The following is a 25711-nucleotide window of genomic DNA, read 5'->3' on the forward strand; positions in this document are numbered from 1 at the left end:
TTGTATTTATAGTAACCACACTGTTAAGTTGCTCTGTGCATTGAATGCATAGATAGATATAAACAAGTCTTTCAAGAGTGTTTCATGGGATTTTTTTTTAATGTTGTAACATGGCCTTCTATTACCTTCAGTATGTGCATTAGACCCTTTCTATGACTTGTGAAATGTACTTTCTAAAGTAGGTTTTATCTGTTAAATGTTTTCTCCATACAGGCCATCTAGAAATGGTGAGATTTCTGCTGGAAGCTGGTGCAGACCAGGAACACAAGACAGATGAAATGCATACTGCTCTCATGGAGGCTTGCATGGTAAGAGATGTATGGCTTGAGCAGTGAGGCTTATGTATTCTCTCTTCTCTTCCTGAAGATGAACAGGGATTCCTTTTGGCCTCCTTTTGGTACAGAACCTAACTATGTAATGGTTCAGTTCTCCTGTGTACTTGATGGGCCTTTTGCAGAAGAAATTGGGGGGGCGGGGACAATACCTGGTCGAAAAAACAGTACTTCCTAAAACAGCAAAATTGAACTCATTCGTCTCGTGGCTAACAAAAGTAGTTGAGTTCTTAAGAGACATCAGTTAAAACTTGCATCACATGAGCATTAGCAAAAGAGCTCTATTAACCCATCCTTAGAATAAGTAGGTTTCTGTATGTCTAGCTGGACCTTTATTTTTTTTTTTTTTCTGAAGTGGTGGAAGTTGGTGGATAAGGCTGTGCTCACTGTCCCAAAGCAGCTGCTGTAGGCTACATCTCTCGTTGTGCTGTTGTATGTCACTTGCTCTTTGCTTTTTGCCCTTCTGATAATCATGGAGGCCTGGTTTGAAACAGATACCTTTGTGAGCTTGGTTCAGACACATGAGTGACTTCAAGAGGTAGCCAAAAGTAAATAATAGTAATTTATTTGAACAGATTTTTTTTTTCTTCTTCTTTGTGTAATTTTTCAGGCTTCTGAGTGAGCAACTTTCAGTTTACGATGGGACATTCCTTTATACAGGAATCTCCAAATTAAATAACTTCAAGTGGAAGATTCTCAGTCATTGTTGAAATGCTTTTAACAATTCTAAGGTGCTAAATGTAGCAGTGAATATGGTCCCAGCCTGGCAATTGGAGTCATGTTTAAAGAGTTTGTAAGCTAAATTCTTTTTCGTTGTAGGTGGTTATGTTTAGGTGTGCGTGTGCAACTTATTTCAATGTGGTTCGCATAGCCACATGCTCCTTCAAAACACAGGATCAAAAGCTGTTTGGGAAGCAACTAGGAAATGGAAGGGGAAACTGCTACCTTCTACTAATAAGAGTACTTTCATGTTGCTGCTTTGCCCTTTGAGGCAATTGTAAAATGACAGTGTAGAATAGATTACTTTTTTATAAAATTTAGTAAGATTCTGAGAACCACTCTATTTTTTGGATAATAGTTTTTTGCCGTATAAGACAAATAGATGTGAAGCTTTCCCTTGAAAATGTCTTGTGTGGCTACATTTTTAACACTGGAAGCATATAATGGATGCTGGACTTACGATTTTTGCAGGCTTCTGTGCTGAAGAAAACTTGCTAAACTGATGTCTTCAGGTAGTTTTTCTGTTTGAAGTACTCTTAGGCTTGAACAGCTATATAAGTCTCATACATCTGCATCTTCTTTAAAGCACATATCCTATCTGATACTTATTTATTATCTGAGGTAATGGGATTCAATTGCTTGGGCTTTTCCTTCGGAGATTTCTTTTGATGATGGGGTAAATGTGCCCATTTATTCCCTTCATTTCTCCTCCAGGGATTGTTTAGACTTCGGTACCCCCCTCTCAGAGAATTGAATACAGTGCCATGAGTTTATTAACCCTGCACCATACCAAGGGTTGGCAGGGGTAAGCTAGCAGAATGAAAAATCCAGGCGGTGTCACTTTGTGTTTCTAGAGCTGAGAATGTTTTGAAACACTTCCTGCTGGAGAAATGAAAATGAAACAAAATGGAGCAGAATTAGGCTCTATTTCTAGACTCCCCAGGTTTTCTTTGTGACCCTGAATTGCAGTAGGCTGTTGGGCAATGCTTACTGCAGAGGTTTCCTCTACTATTTAGGATGCATAGCTGCAGCATGCTTAGGTAGGTCAGTAGTTTATCCCTTATGCCACCCTATTGCAAATCCTTCATCTGAATATGGAACTTAAACGTAAAACTGAATACTAGTCTCTTAAGTTTCCTTTTTACCTTCCTCTCAAAATAGATTTCTCACGGGTCAGGTTTTTCATGTCATTAGCCTTGTATAATGTCACGTTGTCAATCTGTGGCCGTAGAGGAGTGCCGCAAATCCTTATTTAGTCTTCCCTTCCCTGAAATAACTGTAATGGCTCTAAAATCAGCCAGTTAGGTCTATTCAAGGAAGTTAATGGCCTCAGATATGGGAATCATTAACAGAAACCATTATACTTCTCAAGAAGTCGTTAGAAAGCCATGCAGATAAACAGGAATTCAGCTATTGTTTATCTCCTTGTCTGAAATCTTAATAGATAGCCACATAAATATCATGGGCCTTGTCCTTGCAGCGAGTTCCCTGGAAGGTGACGATAAAATTATCTTGTCTGATGTTGCAGTCGCCTTCTCATCAGGATGGCTTCTTGACAGATCAGAAATTTGCATAGAAAGCTGCTATTTCACGGAGCAAGCCTTCTTTCCCTTGCCACCCTCTTCCCACCCCCGTCTTCCTCCAGCAACAGATGTAACAGAAGTCCATCGGACTCGCAGAAATGTTGAGACCAGTGGGGTTTTTTTGTGGGTTTTTTTTTTAATTAAGACTTAGTGAGCAATAGGAAAAAAATCTTGTCACCCTTATTTCTGCAGGAAACTGTTCCCAAATAGGCATTTCCACGCTGCTGCTCAGAATTGACAGGTAGTTGAGAGTCTCCATACCTATAGCTCTGCTTAAGAGAGGGAGCAGCTTTCTGTAACAGTACTTAAAAAGATTGCAGGCTGAAATAAAGCAGTGCAGGAGCTTCTCTTCTCGGCATGTTTTTTCTGCAGGAACAGTTGTTGCTCTTAAGTAGCTGAAGAAAAATACCTTCTCCGGAATAGTATTGAACTCGAATATATGTTAATGAATTGTTTGTATGTGGCATAGCACTTACGTACGAGCCAGTGAGACTGTTTAAACCTTGTCCTACAAGGTGTACGGGAAGACTTCTGACCGAGAGCTTTTTTTTTTATAGACAGCAGTTAACATTGGTTTAATGCAAATAAGTCATTGGGCAATGTGACTTGCCTTGTGGGAGTGAAAAGCAGGTTTGTCTAGTTGGCACTTCCTCTTACTGCAGTACAGTGAGGGCTGAGTACTGATTGCCCACAGCGGTTGAACTTTAAAATACGCCTGGTGCGCGTGTGTAGATGTGTCAGATGACTTTCTGTGATCTAATAGCAGTTATGAGGCTTTTTCCAGCTGCTGCAGAAGAGCTGAACAGCACCACCCTGTTGCAAGGTTTGTTAAAGCATGGATAGAATTTTCCTTGTGTGGTTAAACACCAGCAGTTCTTCTCACGGCTGCTTGGCCCTTAGAAGCATACCCTCATACTGCTGTTTGCCATGCTTGTTGTGAGTTGGGGATGATTAGCGAGCTGTCTTGCCAGAGCCTGATGGTTGAGGCACCATCTCCGCGTTTCCCTGAGGAAAGATTCTTTATGGAGTCTTGGAGTTTTTCCCTAAAATAGTATTGTCATTTCATGTAAAAGGTGAATATGTCCTAGTTAATGTCCTAGATATTTTTCTGAGAGGAAATCATGCTTTGCTCCCTGGATATGTAAAACACTTAAGAATACGAAGCACAAAAATGTCAGATGCAGTTTTGTGTTTTGTCTGGAAAAGATCTTTTTGGGGCTGTGGTTTCTAGCTTGGCGACGATGGCTATGGCTGTGATATGCTGCCTCTTATTAGTTAATCTGAGATCAAGGCGTACTTTGTTCAATGACAACCTTGGGATAGCCTTGCATTCCTGGTAAGCTGCTGTTTTTTCTATGCAGCCCTCCTGTGTTTTGTGTGTCAGACCTTTTCCATTATGGTTACTCCCAAGTTTGAATGATGGCAATTTCCTCATGGAGAAAACCAGCTTGGAGAGTTTGTGCTGTTGTTGGACCACAGTGGCCAAGCTGGTCTCTGTTTCTGTCTAAACCAAAGCAGAATTGAATGGCAGTTGGATAAGTTACTGTCAGGCCTCCAGTGTAAACATATAGCTGAAAAGCCACTTCAAATAGTTCCTGAATTTATGGCATACTAAAAACATGACGAAGATCATATGCTCAAATATTTTCTTTGTTTCTAAAGGAAGAAAGCAAACTTAGGAGCTACCTTTTGGTAAAACGAGTTTGACAACTTGATAATGGTATCTGGAAAATCCTGCAAGAGAAGGCTGTAGTTCGGGTGGCTCCTGTGATGTATGAGGAACCCCTGACAAATGGTCTTGGTTTTGGCTCTTCTCTTGGAGGGAGAAATTAAGTCCTGACTCTGCTATTAAATTCAGCAGTGAGATAGCTTTGCAGGAGCCAAGAGGCGAGCAGTGTCATCGTGCACGGCTTGCTTTTAAGAAAGGAAGGAAGCAAAATTGTTAAACTTAAATCTTATCTTCTAACAGACTGCATGGACGTTAGGACAAACTGTATTCCTGACATGCATTGTTTTTATAACTAAAATACACTGTATTTAACAAATGATGCAACTGCATGTTAAATTTAAAACCAAATTCCCTCTCCTTGACCAAGTGGGGAGCATTGGCGTTCAGTGACTTGTTTGTAATGTAAAGGTTTTGTAGTCTTTAGGGAGAACATCAAAACCTGTTCTTACATGTAAGAGAAATATTTTTTTTTGTCTGAAATACTCGTAATACTCTTGTATTTATTAGACTGCTTGTGGTGTTAGTAGTAAATTGTTGGCAGAACACAAAAAGAAATAGGTTTGAGTGGTAACTTACTTTAGAATTCGTGTTCCTCACATAATTTCACACGTACGGTTCTGCATCTGCAGTCTTTAACAAAGAGGAGTATTGGGTGTTAGAGGATTTCGGTATTGTTCTTGTGGAGGAGGTAGGCTTCTAAAATAGAGTTGAGCTGCTTCTCAACTGTTTGCGTGTTGTTCCACCCTGCCACCCTCAACCTCCCCCAACCCCCTACCTCCCAGCCCCCTGCCCCAATAAGCTGATCCCAAACACTTGAACTTGAGTCTGATATGAAGAAGTTGACCAGCTTGCTACTTACACCGTCGGCAGGTGAAGCGTGGTATGTGGTTCGCAATATTTTCATTTTGAATTGAACAGGTCCAGTAAACCATGCTTGAAGTTTCTTCAGGTGCCTATTTAAGAGTTCACGTTTAGCCTTTATCCAAATACTTAGGGAAAATATTTAGGAAAACTATTAAGCGACTTTTATTGTTTTTTTTTTACTTCTTTACTCACTTGTTGCTTTCTGTGTCTTCTGAGGGACTCTTGAGTTGGTGGCTATTTAAAGCTTTGGAGAATAGCATTTTTTTTTTTTTCTATTTTGATGGTCTTTTGGTCTTGGTTTTTTGAATTCCTAGGATGGCCATGTGGAAGTGGCAAGATTACTTCTTGACAGCGGAGCTCAGGTGAACATGCCTGCTGACTCTTTTGAGTCTCCATTGACTTTGGCAGCCTGTGGTGGGCATGTCGAACTGGCAGCTTTGTTAATTGAACGTGGAGCTAACTTGGAAGAGGTAAACGATGAAGGATACACACCCCTAATGGAAGCAGCTAGAGAAGGCCATGAAGAGATGGTGGCACTGTTACTTGGTCAAGGTAACTATTGTGGTGCCTTCGTGGACTGTAATTCAAGAGGCAACTGCATATGTTAGGGGGGGTGAAAAAAAAAAAAGCTAAGTTACTGTAATTTTTGTGTCCTTCTTCAACAACTTGTGAACTCCCCGTGGTCTGCCCCCTTTTTGAGCAGTTGGTGGGTTTTTTTTCTTTTGTTTTGTTTTTAGCAAAATATCCTTTGCTCTACTCATTGACTTTGTAAGTGGTCATTCTGAATTGTTCCTCAGTACAGGTTTGTATTTTTCAGACAGACATAGAATAGTGAACAGTTTACGTGGGTAACGTGTAGTCTGCCTTGGCGTATCTTGAGATGGTGTTATTGCTGAAAAGCTGTAGAGAAGTGCTTTGAGGCCATCAGAATAGTTTCCAAAGTAGTTAAATAAAGTTGAAATATTTTCGTTTGGTATGCTATGATTTTAGAAGAAAGTTTCTGCAGCTCAAGAAATGAGATACGTAGTAAGAAGATGCCTTGTGCATCAGGAAATGGCTTTGTTTGCTGATAATGGTTTCAGTGACTGGTGTTTTCTGATGAATGTGTGGTTTTGGTATTGTGTTTTGTTTTAAGGAGCAAACATCAATGCTCAAACAGAGGAGACGCAAGAAACGGCATTAACTCTGGCTTGCTGTGGAGGTTTTTTGGAGGTGGCAGACTTTCTTATTAAAGCAGGAGCTGACATAGAACTTGGTTGTTCCACACCTTTGATGGAGGCTGCTCAAGAGGGGCATTTGGAGCTGGTTAAATATTTATTAGCTGCAGGTACGGAGGAATTTTGTTAAAAGTTTTGTAAAGACTTAATATAAGCTTAAGAGAAGAATATCTTTTTCCATATTCATTCCATATTCATTAGCAGCTTCTTGAAATTGACTGCAAAGGTTTGTCGAACCTTAAGTAATTTATTAGTTGGACCCTAATTTAGCTTTTGAAGATTGAGTTGATGTAAACTTGTTCGGAATAGAACTTCTAGTTCGTTTGGGTTTTTTATTTCTCTAGAGTATGATGAAGTTGTCAAATTCATACATGTTGGATTGGAAGGGGGAGGTTAAAATTTGCTATCTGATCTGGTGAAGATTATGAAGAGATGTGCATATTTTCTATAATGAACTTCATGAAGCTTATGTGCTTGTTCCTACTGCTTCAGGGGCTAATGTGCATGCAACAACAGCAACAGGTGACACAGCACTGACATATGCCTGTGAAAATGGCCATACTGATGTAGCAGATGTCTTACTTCAGGCAGGCGCAGATCTGGTAAGTCATTACCTTCTTAAAAAAAAAAATCTAATTAGGAAATAAAATTATAAAGGTCTATTTATTTATTTATTATGGGGTTTTTTGGTCCCATGTTTATTGCTGAAGATGTAACAAGTTTGCTGTTAATTGTTATAGTTGTATTCAAATTATCTTTTAACCTTTTTCTTTTAACTAAGTGAGAATTGGTGATGCTTTTCTAATGGATTTTAGGCTGTTTAATTACCTGAAAGTGCTTAGGTCAGTTACAGTACTTTGGTGGTTGATGTCTAAAGCATTTCCAAGCCATTCAAGGTTGCTTGTATGGAAAAATAGGGGATTTTGTTCTTTTGTCATGTGCAGTCCTGAATGGTATTCTGCTTTGAATTGTTGAGCTGATTATGGGTTAGTACTTGTACCTGCAAATTTGTTCTGTTCCTTATGCAGCAAACAGTTGGTAGTTCTGTTCTCATGTGACTATTTAGTGTACCGTAATGGAATTAAGATGGCAGAGGTAAATAGATTTTTACATGTCAGTAGGCTCGTACACCAGTAAGTTACCAAAAAGTGAAGTTAAGCATGACAGAACACATTTCGTTTAACTGAAATCCCCGCCATGTGCTTGAGTGTTTCTTGTCCAGGAGTCTCAGACCTGTACAAAGGTAGGCAGATAATTTCATCTGTCTGCAAGATACACTCAGTTCACATGTTAGGTAAATTTTTATGTCTATAGTTTGTGAAATGGTAAAAAGGGATCTTCCGTGTCTGGTGTCTTTCCATTCGAAAAACCCAAAAGGCTGAATTGCATCCTTTCACGTGTGCTGCTTTTGAGTTTTGAATTTTAAGCCTTTCTTTATCTGCTGTAGGAGCATGAATCAGAAGGTGGAAGAACTCCTCTCATGAAAGCTGCAAGGGCAGGTCATGTTTGCACTGTTCAGTTCTTGATTAGCAAAGGTAAGAGTGTGAAAAGGTTTTGGTTTTCCTGCTGTTAGAAATACTCAAAGTTAAGAGCATGTCAGTACTAGTGTAACTTCCTTGCATTTGTTTCAAATACTTCAACTCAAGTAGGTCATGGATTTTCAAAGTAGGCATGTAATGATCACCTCTGGTTTCTGGTGAGATTAGTGGGAGCTGCAGCTAGTTCTAAAATTAATAATATTCCAGTCTCTAATTCCTAGTAAAAGCAGCAACAGTAGTAGTGGTTACTGGGTGTCTCCATGCTCCTGGTGCAGCTTTTGAGCACTGTCTCTTCAGAAGTTTAACTTCCAAGTGCCTGTTTGTTTCAAAGTTTTGACTGTAACTTGCTTGATGTTGTCAGAACTATTAGCTCCAGCCTTACATCACTGTTGAATGCATAGAATTGATACAGAGCTCAGAATTGCTGTTTTTGCTCTCTTGAGCCTATATTGACGGATTTTTCTTGGGCCTTTCATGTATGGAGCAGGATTGGCCTAAAGCTTCCTGTGTGATGTAATTTTCCCTGTGTAGGTTGTAGAGGAAAGAAGCAGAGCTGTGATTAATCATCTGCTTGCTGGTGCTGAGATGCATGGATCCGTGCGCTGGATCTTAGCGGGGGTTTTTTTTGGGTTGGGGTTTTTTTTTTTTCTTTTTTAAAAAAGGCATAGCCCTGGCACAATTGCTGGCAAATTTAAAAGCAATAGGTTCACCTGCTATGCGATGTTCCACACTTATAACGGAGCCATTTGATTAGTGAGTTTGGAGTGCTAGTCCAGGTAGGGTTGATTTTCTTTTTATGACATATTAAATGGTCTTCTGATGATAGTAATAATTGGATGTTCAATTTAATTTGTCAGTCGTAAGTCTGCAGCCATGGAGAAATGTTTTGATATTTAAGAAAAAAGTTAACTTCATGTCACTTTTGGTAGAGGAGAACAGGTTGAAGGGTTTTTAAATAATCTTACCCTCTCTGTTTTTGAAGGAGCAAATGTGAATAGGACCACAGCTAACAACGATCATACCGTATTGTCGCTGGCCTGTGCTGGAGGTCATTTGGCAGTTGTGGAGTTACTGCTAGCTCATGGTGCTGATCCTACGCACAGATTGAAGGTTTGTCGCTCAACTACTTTACTTTCCTCTGGGGTGGTCTTTCATTACTCTTAAAACTAACAAGAGTCGAGTGAATTTGCTCCTTTTGTATTCTCTGCAACTGACCCAACATGTCATGATTTCAGTAGAAGGAAGATGGAAGAACTGGTATTCCCACAAGCAGGCATTATGCTCATGAGTGTATCTATAGAAGTTGGAATTAGGAGTAGTGCAGGTCTATTGATTACTGTGAATGTAAAGGTTGTGCTCCAGTTGTAAGGTCATGATTGTGGAAGGAAAATTTTAAAATACATTTTCTTTTCTTTTCCTTTCCTTTCCTCGTTCTCTCCCCTCTCTTCCGTTCTCTCCCCTCTCTTCCGTTCTCTCCCCTCTCTTCCGTTCTCTCCCCTCTCTTCCGTTCTCTCCCCTCTTCTTTTCCTTAGAGTCCTTAAGTTTAGATGTGGACTTAATGCGGATTGAATGAATATTCATTAAAGCAGTGTGTCGTGTCTCCCAAAACGCTTGTGTTGTCATGTTTTGATGATGCTGTTTTCTAACACTGTGATCTTTTCGTTTTTAGGATGGATCAACTATGTTAATAGAGGCAGCAAAAGGTGGTCATACCAGTGTGGTTTGTTACCTTCTAGATTACCCAAACAACTTGCTTTCTGCTCCTCCACCTGATGCTACTCAGCTGACCCCACCATCCCATGATTTAAATAGGGTAAGATTTAAGGGCTGGTTATCTGTGGATTCGTGGGGCTTTTTTTGCATTTCTTCTTGCAGCTTTCTCAAGAGTTTAAAGATGAGAGAAGAGTCAGTCACGTCATTTCATGAACTACTGAACTGTAGGTGAACACACTGAAAATTACTCGAGCTGTCGTGAGCGTGGTGAAAACTTTGAACGTGGTCGCGTAGTGCTTTCATCGTTCTTCTTATTGCTCTATAAATATTATAAGAAATAATGATGAGGGGAAAAAAAAACCCAGCAGGTGAAAAGGTCTGCTTTAATGAGGCTCTTCAGAATTACATTTGTAGCCCATTGTGGCTTGTATTTGCTTTACCATAGCGTATCGCTGTACCATGCTGAGAGGAGTATTGTTTGGCAAGTAATTTCTTAGGTTAAAAATGCAAAGTATACAGATGTCAGATGATCTCAAATTAACAACTGTTGAACTCAGCATATTAAAAAACGTATTAAATGTTACTAGTCACCAATAAAGTCTGCTTTTCTAACAGGTTTTGTTTACCTTCTATTGAATTATAACTAGATTAGAGTATGAGAAAAGTAATCTGTTAGTATCCAACATTTTAGGCTCCTCGTGTACCAGTGCAGGCGCTGCCCATGGTCGTCCCACCCCAGGAGCCTGACAAACCCCCTGCTAATGTCGCCACAACCCTTCCCATCAGAAACAAAGGTCAGTCTTAGTTCTGGAGCTTATTTTCTAAATATCCTTTCTAGGTAGAAGATAGAGGGTTGCACTTCTAGCAGAGTAGTTCCTATGAAGAGTGTTTATGGATTCAGTCAAGGAAACTGCAATTTTATTTATTTATTTTTTTTTTAAAGGATTTGCTTATCTGCCAAATACAAAGTGTCAGTCATCTAACCCTGTAATCATAAAGCGTCAAGAAATCTGCCTAAGTAAATATGTTAAAATATGTATTAGTCTGACATACTGAACTAATGCAGAATGTCACCCAGAAGCCTATATAAATTTGATAATGGAAGTTGTAAAAACAATGTTAATCTCCATATTGTAGTTGATTCGATAGTTTGTGTTTACGTAGTTTACTTAGGATAGTAATCTTGGAGTGGGTTTGACTAATTTGATTGAAGGCGGAATTTCTTGTGCTATAAAATACTTAGTCTGATGTGGCTCAGGTCCTCCTAGGACTAAATTTGCATCTATTTTGATATTGCCATTTTGACACTTAACTCTTTCTGTACTTAAGAATTCTCTTCCAAAACAATTTTTATCAAGGATCAGCACTAGTGCAAATACAGGCGTGCATGTCATAAAATTAATACTGTGTGTACACTTGTATTGTTCTGGAAATACAGCGAGGATGACTGGAAGAAATGGGCTCCTCCACTGCCTCAAATCCTGAGTTTTGATTTGCCTTTCGCCCTTCAAAATTAATTGATTGTTCCTTCTCCAACTGGTATGGCAGACCATGTCAGCTGTGTTACTGTGGACTTCTTCATAAAAGATGAATTGGATTAGTCCATCACGCATTCTTACAGGAAGGCTGAAATATTTGCCTTGCCTAGGCAGAGAGCTGAGTTTTGACACAGGCAAAATCATGTCTGCTATGGATTAAATGTAGTGGCTAAACATAGCCTGTTAGATCATGTTAAATATAAATGACTATCCTGGGTTCTAGCACTGTTTGTCAACTGAGAAAAGCTGGATACCTGTAGTGAAAGGATTCAGTAGTTCTAGAAAGCGTAGTGCTTCCTAAAATGTACTGAGTTATTCACAAAACTGGTGGCCTAGAAAAAGTCGCCTGTCCCTCGAGATGTTTTTGCATCACTTTTGCTGTGCTTTCAAGGCTGTAACCATACTTTTATGTCTTAACACGATACCAGACGCAAAACATCACGTAAAGAGACAGCATATCCTTTCTTTTTGTTTCCATTTATCTTGTAGCACCACTTGATAGCAGCGGCTCTTGAGACAATCGCTTCATTTGGCAAAAGTATAACAATTGTTGGAGTAGATATGTCAATGTAGCACAGGGTTATTTGGAATGTATGCGCAGTAATCTGTACTGTTAAATTGCAATCTGACTGCTGTATTAAAATTGATAGCGAAAGATACGGTTTTCTTTGAGGGCTTTACAGTACACGCTGACCTTCTGTGGGTGCTGTGTCTTGGTGCATAACCGGCCATTTAGCATCCCAACAGTAGCTCTATAATGAGGATGCCATTCATATGCACTTCCATTGGTTCTGAGGGGGTTTCTTTTTCACACAGCTGCTTCTAAACAAAAGTCCAGCAGTCATTTGCCAGCAAACAACCAGGATGTACAGGGTTACATCACCAATCAGTCTCCAGAGAGCATTGTAGAAGAGGCTCAGGGCAAGTTGACAGAGCTGGAGCAGAGGATAAAAGAAGCCATAGAGAAGAACGCTCAGCTGCAGTCCCTGGAATTGGCACACGCTGACCAGCTCACCAAAGAGAAGATTGAGGAGCTGAACAAAACGAGGGAGGAACAAATTCAGAAGAAACAAAAGATTTTGGAGGAACTGCAGAAAGTGGAGCGAGAGTTACAGCTGAAAACTCAGCAGCAGCTAAAAAAGCAGTATCTAGAGGTAAAAGCGCAAAGAATTCAGCTCCAGCAACAGCAGCAGCAACAGTCTTGCCAGCATCTGGGACTACTGACTCCTGTTGGGGTAGGAGAACAACTCTCAGAGGGAGACTATGCACGATTACAGCAAGTGGACCCCATCTTACTTAAAGATGATCCTCAGCAAGCTGCTGCGCAGACGGGTTTTGCACCAATTCAGCCTCTGGCGATGCCACAAGCTTTGCCTCTGGCAGCAGGTTCCTTACCTCCAGGGTCCATCGCAAATCTTACAGAACTGCAAGGTGTTATAGTTGGACAGCCAGTATTGGGCCAAGCACAACTAGCAGGGCTGGGGCAAGGAATACTGACAGAAACACAGCAAGGGTTAATGGTAGCCAGCCCTGCTCAGACGCTCAATGACACGCTGGATGACATCATGGCAGGTGGGTTTATATTGTTATGAGCAGGTATAATATTTGCTTGACCAGTTGAGGCTATGTCCACTTCTTTATATGTGTGTGTGTGTGTGTTTGTGTATTCCCGCTAGCTCTACAGCCAGTACCCTAGCCTACTGATCCCTGTGTTTAGGAGTTCAGAAAACTAGTTTTAACTTTTCAATTTGCAGGGTTACCTTTCCTTTTGTTGAGCTAACTGGTGCCTGTTTGTCAGGTTGGTATGTCAGAAGTGGCTTTTTTTAACTCTTGATAGGTTGGGCGGTGATATACTAGGGTCTAACAGTTCTATTTCGGCCTCTTCGTAGCTCAGGAGCAACATCTTGACCATACTGGTTAGTACTTGGGACTAGCTAACTGAGAACTGACTTGGAGCGCTCAGAATAGGATTTGAGCAGCTATAGCACCACATCGAGCCTATAAAGTGTAAGGAACATGTAGGCTTGTCTTTGGAAGGAGAGCTGCTCTAGTTGGCCTTGAATAGTCTACTTATTGGAAGGTTTTACTTCTGTTTGGGGAAAAAAAAAAATGATCCTGTGACTTTTTAAAATGTCTACTCATAAAAATGGCTGCTTTGCCAGCGAAAACCAAATTTAGCCTTACCAAATTCTTCTTAATCGCTTTGGAGAATTCTTTACCCAGTGACATCAGTCCTTTAAGGCCCTAAGTAGTAAAATAAAAGAATGAAACAGGTTTTAAATACCGCAGGAAATCTGAGTTGGTAGTGTTTGTTTCCTTTACACCCCCTTCAGTTGCACTTAATCCCCTTTCCGTGTTAAAGTGGTCGCTGAAATGCTCATTTTGATTACTTAGTTGAATACAGATTAACTCTTAGGACAAAGTATTTAAAAAATCATGTCGATTTGCTGAGGTGCTTTTGGTTAGGCTGATGAACTTTCATTTTTAAAAGTGCTGTCTGTTTTGACAAGTCTGCTTTATAAAGCACGTTAGCATGAGGGGTGTGTGCTGGAGGAAAGGCAGGCCTCTGAGAATGTTTTAGCCCAGAGGTGTGGAGCTGGTCCTGCGTATACTGCAAGAGTTATTGGAGGACAATAGTGGTGCAGAGTGAATAGAAGATATGATAATGGTTAAAAATACCAAGCGGTGATTGTTTAAAATACTTGGAACAACGCTTTACATATTAGGCATCTAATGAGTAACCTGATGTTCAGGCAAAGCCTCATTAAAGATTACTGAAACTTACGGGAGCTACAGAGATTTTTTTCTGAAAATCTAATGTTAGAATTGAAGTCTAGACATAAAGATTGGAAGCTGTCAGTGGATAAAACCAAACTGGATGCATGAAAAAGTAAATAAAAAACCCTACATCCATCATGCATTGATCGTGAAGATTTCTGTCACGTGGAGCTGCTGGGGTACATAACAATACCAGCTACTCACTTGAAGAGATGGGATAATTACAGTTCTTGGTTACTTGTGAAGCATCTCTGCAATGCACTTCAGCTGTGTTCAGATATAATTTAAACTTTGAGTTAGGACATCTGTTAAGTGTTTAACCGCATATAACATATTGAGAATCCACGATTTTAGGTCATCTGCCATGTACCCAAATGCTCATGCATGACTTTTTGGAAAGGTAGGGTATTTGCAATGTGAATTTTGAATGAATGTTTTTGTACCTGCGTAGTCCCAGATCTTAGTATGTGTATGCGCACATGCAGTTGGGAGTGAGGTCTAAATTCATAGGATCGGAGAATAGTTTGGGGTGGAAGGGACCATTAAAGGTCATCTAGTCCAACCCCCCTGCAGTGAGCAGGGACATCTTCAACTAGATCAGGTCGCTCAGAGCCCCGTCCAACCTGACCTTGAAGGTTTGCAGGGACAGGGCATGCCAATGTTTCACCACCCTCAATGTTAAAAAAAAAAAAAAAAAAAAAGTCTTTTTTCTATCTAGTCTAAATCTGCTCTCTTCTAGTTTAAAACCATTACCCCTTGTCCTATTGCAACAGGCCCTGCTAAAAAGTTTGTCCCTACCTTTCTTACAGGCCCCTGTTAAGTACTGAAAGGCCACAGTAAGGTCTCCCCGGAGCCTTCTCTTCTCCAGGCTGAACAACCCCAACTCTGTCAGCCTTTCCTTACAGGAGAGGTGTTCCATTCCTCTGACGATGTTTGCGGCCCTCCTCTGGACACGCTCCAACAGGTCCACGTCTTTCCTGTGCTGAGGACTCCAGAGCTGAATGCGGTAGAGGGGCAGAATCCCTTCCCTTGACCTGCTGGCCACACTGCTTTGGATGCAGCCCAGGATAGCGTTGGTTTTCTGGGCTGCGAGTGTACGTTCCCGGCTCATGTGCAGCTTTTCATCCACTGGTACCCCAAGTCCTTCTCTGCAGGGCTGCTCTCATCCCCCAGCAAAAAAAAAATTGCGCTCTGGAAGGCATTGGTGGCATGTCTGTTAAAAGCTGTACGGATGTAATTCCATCTTTGCTTTTCTGTGAAGTGGCTGATTTTAGGTGGGTTTGTTTTTTTTTTTTAAGCGAGAGCAGGCACAGACCTGAGTATACAATTTAAGTGCCAGCTTGAGTCCACACATCAGAATTTAGCGTGGAGGTGAAATGGGCTCAATGTAATACAAAACATTTAAGCAGCAGCTAAATATTTTGTTAGTAGCTTTGTGTATTGCTTTAATAGGAACCCTCTAGAATATTCACATGGATTTACATCTCTGTTCCTGAGAGGATTTCTGTTTAGTTCCATCACAGAGCTGTGGCTTGCTGCACAGGTTACAGAACCCAAGCTTCACCTTGACTGTGCAAACTATCTAGTGTTCATCTCTGTGCTTAATTAGTTGGAAACAATGAGTTTAAGTTTCCCATTTTAAGTACTTGTGTCCAACGAGGCCAGGTGTGCAAATGCTGGTATTTGTCAGAGGCGAGCGTAAGACATGGGTATTGCTGTAGAGGTCAAGTGTTGTTGCTAGATCAAGTCAGGGACTTCAGAGTAGGATTCCTTGCTATTAGAGGAGCTAGTTGGTGTTACCAGAGGTCTACGCAATTTGCCTGGAAACACAGTGACAGAATGTACCGAGTTAAGGGGTTTGGGTTTTTTTTAAAGAAGGAAATAGGGTATGTTGAAAAAGTAGTAAATAATCTTTCAGTTTCACGTTTGGTCTCCTTTCTGGTCCCGCTGGAATTGATGACAAGCAAAAGGTTCGCTCTTCAGCTTCAAATGTTGGACAGGTTCTTTGCTTGCTGTGAGTCTAGTGAATAGAAATACTTTTTTGGGCTAGTTATGTAACACTTGAATGAAAACATTCTGTAGTTAAATGGTGTGTTAAATATATAAAGACAAAAGTATATCCCTGGTTTTTAATAGCAAACTTTTTTTAAAGTAGGTACTATTCAAAGGATTATGTCCAGTAACAGAGCCTCACAAAGAGCTTCAGGAATCTTGAAGCACTTGATAAGATGAATTCCTGGAAGCCACCTTGTGGGATGAGTCCATTTTAACTGTAGCTGTCTAAATTAATACCTAAGACAGAATATGCATTCAAGTTCTTAACTCCTTACTGAAAAAATAACTGTAGAGCGGCAGCAGCATAGAAAAATCAGGAGGTTCTGTCCCACTCATGACCCGTGCAGGAGCTGCAGAAAACTGAAGATGCAAGCTTTTATGCACTGGTGTAACTACAGTTGGTTGCTGGCAGCGGTTATGCCGTTCTTGCAAATGGATGGTAAATGCATTTAGACCTTTGTCCTTGAGATATGAAAAGACTTCCCTTTATTGCTAGCAGCTGGTTTTGTGTGGGACTGAGCCTGTCGCAGTCTACTTCTCATGCTGTAACTAGTAATCATCAAGACTACACATGTGGTGTGGTTTTCGGGCTTCATCCATGGTGCTGTTAGTGCATAGAAGCATCACTGTATTTGTGTTTGAATTCAGAACATAACTTTGACTCTTGTAATTCGAGGCATGTTATGCATCTGAAGTGTTCTGTATTGATTTTAAGCATGTGTGACAGGAACATAGCTTTTAATAAATTAAGATACTACAGAGAAATTGGGGGCAGAGGAGAAGAAGCTGATGTGGAACAAGCCTGTTGAGTTGGCTTGAAACACGTTGAAAAAGCTGAGGTATTTAACATAGTTCTTGTAACGTATTTTTTTTTCAGTCCCTCATCTTGGCTTATGGCAATGTGATGTGAAACAGTTCTTTTATACATCTACTGTTGATATTATAGGAGATGAGGAATAAATGCATAAGAACAATGCTGTGCCCACAGTCAGACAACACCAGTAAGAAGCTTAAATGGTCGACATAAAGATGAAATGGGACTATAAAGGTGCTTGGTTTCTGTAACATCTTGCGCTTTGTGAAAATAAGACGTATTCAAGGAAGCAGCAAACTTGAACAGCGCAAACAACCCCATGTTTCTTTCAAAATGTCAGGCTTTTTTCCAGACATATGTTTTGATTTAGGACATGTAGATCAGTGAGGAAAAAATCCTGTTGGCTCAAATGTCAATTATCTTGTGTTAGTTTTCAGTTTTTTTAATTTGTCAGCTTGGCTGTTTGCTTTCCTCCCCTGATCGTAGGGCGGCGGTTGTAAGCCAAATGCTTCTCTGGATGATGAGGCTGTTGTGCATGGGGGAGAAGGTAGCAGCTGTGAGGATGTCCTGTTTTTACTTTAAGCTAAGAGACAGTTGAGATCTCCAGAAAGAAGGCAATATGAAAAGCAGCTGTGCTTCTAATATCAGTAAGCGCAAAACTGATTGTCTAATGTTCAAATCTAAAATACTTTGACCAGAGTAGTCAAATGGTGCTTGGAGTGATGTATTCTGACGAAGAAGCTTGACCTTGTTTCGTAACATGATTAAGACTGGTAGTTGGTCCCGTACCAAGGCATGTATATGCTAAAATAGTGTAATAGTGAGCTAGCTTTGAAGACTGTTAGCCCAGGCATAAAGTAATGATGGTTTAATGTTGAAGTACAGACTTACAGTTAAATTTTGCCACTGTTTCGTTAGAGTAGATGGAGGGGCGGAGGGGAAAGATAAACCTTTGACCATCAGTGCATGTAGATTTGATGATCAAGCTAGTTGGTTACTTTTTTCACTGCTCAAGACTGTTGTCAAAACCTTTTGGCTTATTGAAAACTTTTAATATTTTTGTTTGGACACGGTAAAGGTTCTGTTCATTGCCCTTGGCATGTTCATTACAAATTTGAAGTCTGCACAGGTGATGTTGAAATAAACATAATCTAAGTCATTACCCATAAAAATTAATATCTTGTCTCAGTGAAATGTGCTGTAGGGATATGAATTATATTTGTTGGTGAATTATTGCTGAAGCACACTTGAAATATATCTAATATGAGAACTGTAAGTCAACATGCATATTCTGCTCTACTAGCATGCATAAAAACATTTTTATATGGGTTGTACAATAAAGGTTTTCTTCCTTGTGGAAAGAGGGGTGTTGGCTTTTAAACATGTCTCTCTTGGTTTTTTGTTTTGTTTTTCCTCCCCCTCACTGTAACACACTGGTATTAAAAAAAGAGTTTACCTGAGTTGAGACCTTCTTAACTACCTTGATTTATTTTTTTTTCCTCTTTTTAAGTCTAAGAACTTTAATAGTGCCTCTTGTAATATAGTAGATGCTCCCCAGCTCCCATATTGGGACTACAGCAGTAATTCTTGGCAACTGTTTAAAATACACGTGCTACTGTAGCAGGGTTAACTTTTCATGTGTGGGTTATTTGATGATTATGCTTTTATATAATGCAAGTTAAGCGTACGTGGTTAGTTTCCACTCTGTTTTAGCATCTTTATCGGGTTCTTTTGGACTAGCTGTGAGAGTCAAGAATCATGATGTTTCATAATTCCGTTACTATTTTATGCTGCTTTAACTTCTTTGAACTTACAGAAAGAAGGTAAATATGCTAGTTTTTCAAAATTACTTGTTAAGACTGTACACGTAAAGAGGGAAGCAGGAGTTGAAACTGACACCTTCTTATCCTTCTATATGAAACCAATTTGAAGTTGTGTTTTTAGGTTATATTTCTAATTTACAGTCAGGAGAAGGCATGAGACGAGTTTAAATTAGATGTTCCACTGAATGATATTTTGTTATGATCTTTGGTTGGTTCTCCTCTGTACAGAACTCCCTTAGGCCATAGTTTTTGACCTTATGTCAGAATATTTTGGCTTAGCTTCTGTATGTTTCTTTTAATCTATACCTAGAGTGATCTGTCTCGTAAGATGAGAGAAGTTTTCAAAGGGTATTCTAATATAAAGATCAAGGGAGTTAGAATCTTGATTTACTCTTAAATACAAGGTTAATCATACTTCTTGTGTTATAAGTTGCGGCCTCTTTGTTTCTCTCAGTGACATTTATTAGCTTCTTTGCTGGGATTTGGTATAGGAAGTCCAGAAATTAAATGAGTGACGGATGAAAAACTTAGGAGCCTTGCAGAGGAGGGAGTACGCAAATTGGCGTGTTAGGATACAATTTTTGTGGCATCTGTTGGAAAAACTTAGCACTTCAAATTAAATACAGGAGCTAATTATCAATGTCTGGCAGTTATAGACACGGCTGATTATTAAACCTGTTTGAAAAATGAACAGGACTTGAAAAGTTGGGGATCAAGGGGCGTTATTTTGATGTTCCATAAGGTTACTTGGTGGTGCATACTAGGTGAACACTGACAATATGTGGAAACTGTATTTCTTTCATTTTGCAGTTAAAGGTGTTTTTGTCAACTTGACAGGAGAAGTGTAAAATATTCTATTTTCTCCTTTGCTGATCAGACCTGATAAAGACCTGTAGAAATACTGCAGAAAAGTCAGGGAGAAAAACATGGAGTGCTTTTAAGGAAGGGGGCGGGGGGCAGGTAGGAAAATGGGAGTTTCCCCCCACAGGCTGTTCTAGATTCAAGTTTGCTCTGTGCTTGTAAACATTATATGTATGAAATGAATTTCAGGGAAGCGTGCCAGTCGGTGCTATTTTGTGTCATGTCGATACACTGTCATCAACTATAAAATGGTGTTACCTTTTGCTTATCCTAACAACCTTCACCAAAGTTTCTGCAAAATGGCTGTTAAGAAGCTTCCACTTCTCTGGTTTCAACAAATTCTGCCATGTGAGCATCCTGATGCTAGCACTGTTGCTTTTTTGTTATGTTTATGGGGGCTGGGGGGTTGGGGTTAAAGGTTGGACAGACTTTTATATGAGAATCTTCAAACTGTTTTAAGAAAAATTGCATAGATGCCCATTGATTGGACTTTTGCTGCGGTTGTGTTTCTCAAGGTATGGAACTCCTGGTCCAAATAATGGCTGACTTGTTGTAGGAAAGATTTTTGGTTTTTAAAAAAAAAAATTTTTTTTTTGTGGTGGGCTTCTAGAAGACATGCCAATCTGATACTTTCCTGTTTCTTTGATTGAATACTGATAACCTTTTTCATAGTTGTTAAATTCAAAAAGTTAAAATTCAAAGATTGGGTTAAATGTGTAAAATACATATTTGTGGAAAATGAAATTTTTAAGGAGTTCTGTGTGTCAGTGGGAGTTCTGTCCCACTGTCCATTTATTGTCACATTTAACTTTTGAAGTAAAGTGTCTTGCTTTTACTAAGTGTAATTATTCTGTTCAACAGCAGTGAGCGGAAGAGCATCTGCAATGTCAAACACTCCTACCCACAGCATTGCAACTTCTGTCTCCCAACCTCAGACGCCAACTCCGAGTCCTATCATTTCTCCTTCAGCCATGCTGCCAATCTACCCTGCTATAGATATCGATGCACAGGTAAGCCTGCAATTGTCCATGCAGCACAGATGCGTGCAGCTCTTTTGCTTCTGCATCCTGAATAATTCAATGATGGTAAACAGCTCTGTTGTATAACGAATTGGGTTCTAGAGGCTTGATTTGCTGCTTTTAGAAAGCCTGTACAACTCCCCGGAGAGTTGCAACCCACTTTCCTCTGTGCTCTTGCTGAACAACAGAGAAGGTCTTTGAATGACTAAACACTTGGATTTCTTATTTCTTTGTTGTCGGGAGTGATTATGAGAAACGGCAAAGTTGTCTTCTGACAGAAATCAAATATTCTTCTGGCCTGGTATCCTAACACAAAAATAAGCCTTAAAATGTTGCACACTGTTGTTTCTGGTGGCACTTGAAGTTGTTGGTCAACAATCTCCCAGTTTGACAGAAGTATGAAAGTATTGAAACTAATAATTTTTTTAACAAGAGGAAATGATGCAAGCTGTCATTTCCACTAAAGAACAGGCATTTCTGTATTGATAGGATTTTTAAATAGGGCTACTTTAGGTTGACTTGCAGCTAGCTGGCCATCAGAAAAAAAAAAAAAGCATACATATACTAACTAACATACGTATATGCATAGGCCTAGACTATACATAACGTGACTAAGATATGGGCAGTGTGGAGAAGAGGAGAGGCATGAGATAGTTGCGGAGAAAGGGGGAGAAACCTCTGGAAAGCTGGGCTTGGCTACTTCAGCTGCTCGTGGTACTTGGCTTGGTTTCTGCTGTGACCGTGTCCAGGAGCTGTTGCCACAACCTGACCGGCCTAGTTGTTAGCTGGTAGACACCAAGGCAGATCAACATTACCATTAGTTGCCAACTACCCTGGGTCATAATAAAGTAAAGTAAAACTAAGTTCTCATAGCAGCTAAGAGATGTGTGTGGGTTTGGGGTGTTCTTGTTGTTTTGGTGTTGGTTGTTGTTTAAGAAGGGAGAGATGTCACTTTAGTCAGTTCCTGTGCTGTAACTAATAGTGCCAGTAGTTCTCCGAGTTTCTCAGTTGCTCTTTCAAATAGGATGAGGGTCATTTACAGGAGCCCGGGCAACACTGAGAGTTAAAGACAGAATTCTTACCTTCATGGTACCATCTAAAGGTCACAGTCAAGCAGCGGTAAAGAAGGTGATCTAGTTAGCAAAGCACAGATGAGATCTCGGTTCTTTAAGAATCTCACTTCTTGTCAGGAGTTGTTCACAAATCTCCCAACAGAGCTGACTTGCGAAGTAGAATCCTATTATGAAGAACACAAAAGATAACTGTGAGGCAATCAATAGACATGTCTTAAGCTTATAGAAGCTTTTTATTTTGTCACAGGTATAGTTGTACTTGGGCTAATGTGCAATATAAGAGGGATTGTACTTGAAAAAGGAAATATTTATCTTGTTGTATATATGATGTCTGTTTCCTTTAGACTGAGAGTAATCATGACACAGCATTGACACTTGCTTGTGCTGGTGGCCACGAAGAGCTAGTACAAACACTGCTAGAGAGAGGAGCTAATATTGAACACAGGGACAAGAAAGGTAGGTATCTCCCTACAGCAGTACAGACTCTCTCTGGTTTTCCAGCGTATCACACTAAATAAATACACCATAAGCATTGTCTTCATGTGAAGTTTTTAGGCTTGCTTTTCTGATGGTTTAACTTGTGTCACTTAAGCTATGAATGTGGACTCTTCAAACATCCTTTTTCGTTTCAGGGTTTACTCCGCTTATTTTGGCTGCTACAGCTGGCCACGTGGGTGTTGTTGAAATTTTACTGGATAACGGAGCTGATATTGAAGCCCAGTCTGAGAGAACCAAGGACACTCCTTTGTCTTTGGCTTGTTCAGGAGGGAGACAAGAGGTGAAGTAAAACTTAAGTCTTCAAAAGCAGTGTATAGATCACATAGTGTCAGTATACTAAAGCAATTTCCCAGAAAAGTTAGAGTAACTTAACTGACTGTTCTGTTTCAGGATGGTGTGTTTTAAAAAGAATGCAGAGAGCTTTATGTTTTCCAAGTTATATATTGCAGTGTGTCCCATACAGATTGCTTTTTTCTTTTCATAAGCTGGACCGGTGCTGTGCAGATGACCTCATGACTGTAATCATTAGTGGCTCATTATGGGGCTTTTACCAGCATAATTAGATGTAGATATGAAAGTGAATGCAATGAATGTTCTTGTCGCAAAGCTGGAGTTAGACACAGATCAGTTCCATATAAGAGTCAAGAGGGTTTTCTAATGGATTCTGTGTAGGCCATAGGATATCACAGTACTGCAGATGACTCCAGTGTCTCTGACTAAAAACGTGAAAAAACAGTTTTCAAATGATTGATCAAAAGTAAACGTAGGCGATGTTTTTTTGAACGTTATGTGAAATACTGTATTCTGTGATTTAATTACGAAATCTGCATTTTGATTTTTTTTCTAATGGTTGTTACAAAGTTTAAGTGTATAATTCTGTTAATGCTTCTACTATTTGGATTGCAAAAGCCGCAGTGGAAGCTGTATAATCTGGTGCAGGATCACCTTCCTCTGTGGCCATCTGGAAATTAATGAGGTTGGAGATACCTCTCCTGCTTCTGCACATTGTCTTAGCAGTGATAGTGGGGCATTTGAAAGGGGATTACTTCGCTAGACAAAATCTTACTGAAAACTTGTAGCTATTCTGGCCTGTTTTTACTGCCATGTGGAAGATTTCAGACATTGTGGAGGATTAGCTGCAATGACAATCATATGCTCTCTGGGGAAGGGCAAGGCCTGCTTTTTAGTCAGTCTGTCATAGCAGCCTTTGTGGCCAGCAACCTCATGCAGCAAACGTGAATTTACGCTTACTTTTTTAGGGATTTGATTGATCTGTGTTTCTCAAACAGTATTTCTTGGAGGAATGCATCATGTTTTCTTTCATGTTTTTTGGTAAAGAAGATGGGAAAACACTGGGCTTTGGGCAGTAGAGATGATGTCGGGATGCCCTCCCGCCCCAGTTTTTGTATTTGGCAGTATGTTTGTCCTGTGATTTCACGGAAAAATACTCTGCTTTTAAAGCCCTTGGCTTCAGTTGTGTGGGTCTATTCTAAACATGTTTTATGTTTAAAAGCTGAAAGTGCAAAATTAAACATTGCACTGAAGATGACACAGTGGGTTTTCACCTCAGTGTTCATTTTGATTTTACGTAGCCAGACAGTTTAGTTGCTTGTCAAGTCTTCTGCAGAAACTTCATTACAGAATGTAAGCTTCACGTAGAATGTGGGAAGCTGTGAATTGTTTGGGTTGTAAATGAATCTGTAAGGAAGGAATAATGTAAGAACTCTTTGTGGTTTTTTGTTAATGTACAGAGAAAACTGGCAAGGGATGCAAATGTTAATTTTTCTGATGGCTCTTGCATGAGATTTCTCTGTACAAGCTATACACCATTCAGTGTAGTGGTGTAAACAGACAAGACAAAAGCATGCAACTGCTTTCTTGTTTGCTCCGCAGCTTTGGTTTGAGGATGAGTTTTCAACTTGGTAGTGAACTGAGCATTAAAATGGGAGAGGGCAAAACCCAAGACTACCTTGTATACCGTATTCAAAATGAATCTGTTTTTGACAGTCTTTAAAGACAGCTGAAATAATCATAAGAAGATCTCAATTTTTTTCTCGCTATGTTACACAATTTGGTATGAGTGGTTTAAGCATGCTAATGCGTGATCGTGATTGATTTTTAAAGGAGGTTTTACAGTGGCTTTGGGAACATAGTTGCAGCCTCATCTGTTCAGGGAGGCGAAGATTATACGGAAGCAACTGAGTAAAATTGCTTTCTTACTGTTGGAAAATGTCAACGGTACATTTAGGCTTCAGAAACATTTGCCCTGGATAGATTTGCAAGTTCGGGAGAAAACCAGATGTTATTTCTTAAAACACTGCAGGTGGTGGAGTTGCTGCTAGCTCGAGGGGCAAACAAAGAGCACAGGAATGTTTCTGATTACACACCTTTAAGCCTCGCCGCTTCTGGTGGCTACGTGAACATTATCAAGATTCTGCTAAATGCTGGGGCAGAAATAAATTCCAGGCAAGTTCCCTTTTCACCCCTTCTCTCATGGTTTCTGTAGTTATCACCCTCTCCAGAAGAATTTCTTGACAACTTGACAACTATGTGGAGCAAAATCTTACTATTTTTACGTGATCACAACCAAAATATTGTTTAGTTTGTAGTAGGCTTCTTTCCTCTTAAGTTAGAAACAAAAGGTTTTGACTGTGCTTTTCTAATGCTCTTTTAACTTCTATCTCTCTCTATGTATTTTTTAAAATTCTTTCCTGTATCATATGATCAGTCGTCTTGTGCCAAAGACAGAAATCTTTCCTTTTCCTCTGGTTGGCCTGCTGGATTGAAATTAGTTCTGGGTTATGTGAAGAAAGTGTGTGTGTGTGTGTGTGATTTTGTTGTTTTCCCTATGTAGTTAAATGACAGCTTTTTCTGTGTGTGTGTATGCCTGTAAGTAATGCTTTTGCATCCATTGGGAGGTAGAAAATAGCTCAGCTGTGCGCTGCACAAGTCAAATGAAAGGTCCAAGCAAAGTTAGGCTCCTCATAAGAGATGCCTTTAAATTTACAGCAATTAAAAGGTAACACGCACAGTATCTCTTAAGTAGAAATATTTGTCCTAAGCAATGCTACTGTGGAGAACCTCTTGTAGTTTCAGTAATAGTTGCTCTGTAGCTGATTTTTCAGTCTTGGGTAAGTACTCTGCCTTCACTAGTTTTGTTAAAGTAATTTCAGAAACATGATTATGATTTAAAGAGTTTTTTCGGTTTTCTTTTTTCTCTTTCAGAACTGGTAGCAAATTGGGCATTTCTCCCTTAATGTTGGCAGCCATGAATGGGCACACTGCTGCTGTCAAGCTATTACTGGACATGGGCTCGGATATAAATGCCCAGATAGAGACCAACAGGAATACAGCACTGACTCTGGCTTGTTTCCAAGGCAGAACTGAAGTGGTTAGCCTGCTGCTTGATAGAAAAGCTAATGTGGAACATAGAGCTAAGGTAAGGAGCAGACAGTGAGTAAGTCTTCAGAAAGAGATGCTTGTAAGACATCACTTTGCTGTGGTTATCTGATTTTATTGTCTTTTGTACAAGTTAACTTCTGTAGTTCAGTTAACT

At 39.9% G+C, this 25711-nt stretch overlaps 1 protein-coding gene across 1 annotated transcript in view; it reads left to right on the forward strand.

Annotated features, from left to right (window-relative positions):
- The window catches only part of ANKRD17 (ankyrin repeat domain 17), a 94787-nt gene that overhangs the window by 49870 nt on the left and 19206 nt on the right, over nt 1-25711 (forward strand). Inside the window, exons 7-20 of the mRNA XM_010575491.1 lie at nt 214-308; nt 5543-5780; nt 6364-6555; nt 6938-7047; nt 7893-7980; nt 8966-9093; nt 9653-9796; nt 10388-10490; nt 12051-12806; nt 20427-20575; nt 22002-22113; nt 22290-22435; nt 24479-24621; nt 25381-25594. Coding sequence (XP_010573793.1) covers nt 214-308; nt 5543-5780; nt 6364-6555; nt 6938-7047; nt 7893-7980; nt 8966-9093; nt 9653-9796; nt 10388-10490; nt 12051-12806; nt 20427-20575; nt 22002-22113; nt 22290-22435; nt 24479-24621; nt 25381-25594 — 2618 coding nt within the window. The remainder of the gene's footprint in view (nt 1-213; nt 309-5542; nt 5781-6363; nt 6556-6937; nt 7048-7892; nt 7981-8965; nt 9094-9652; nt 9797-10387; nt 10491-12050; nt 12807-20426; nt 20576-22001; nt 22114-22289; nt 22436-24478; nt 24622-25380; nt 25595-25711) is intronic.

Source organism: Haliaeetus leucocephalus, unplaced genomic scaffold (assembly GCF_000737465.1).
Source record: "Haliaeetus leucocephalus isolate CR32 unplaced genomic scaffold, Haliaeetus_leucocephalus-4.0 Scaffold484, whole genome shotgun sequence".
Lineage (NCBI taxonomy): Eukaryota > Metazoa > Chordata > Aves > Accipitriformes > Accipitridae > Haliaeetus > Haliaeetus leucocephalus.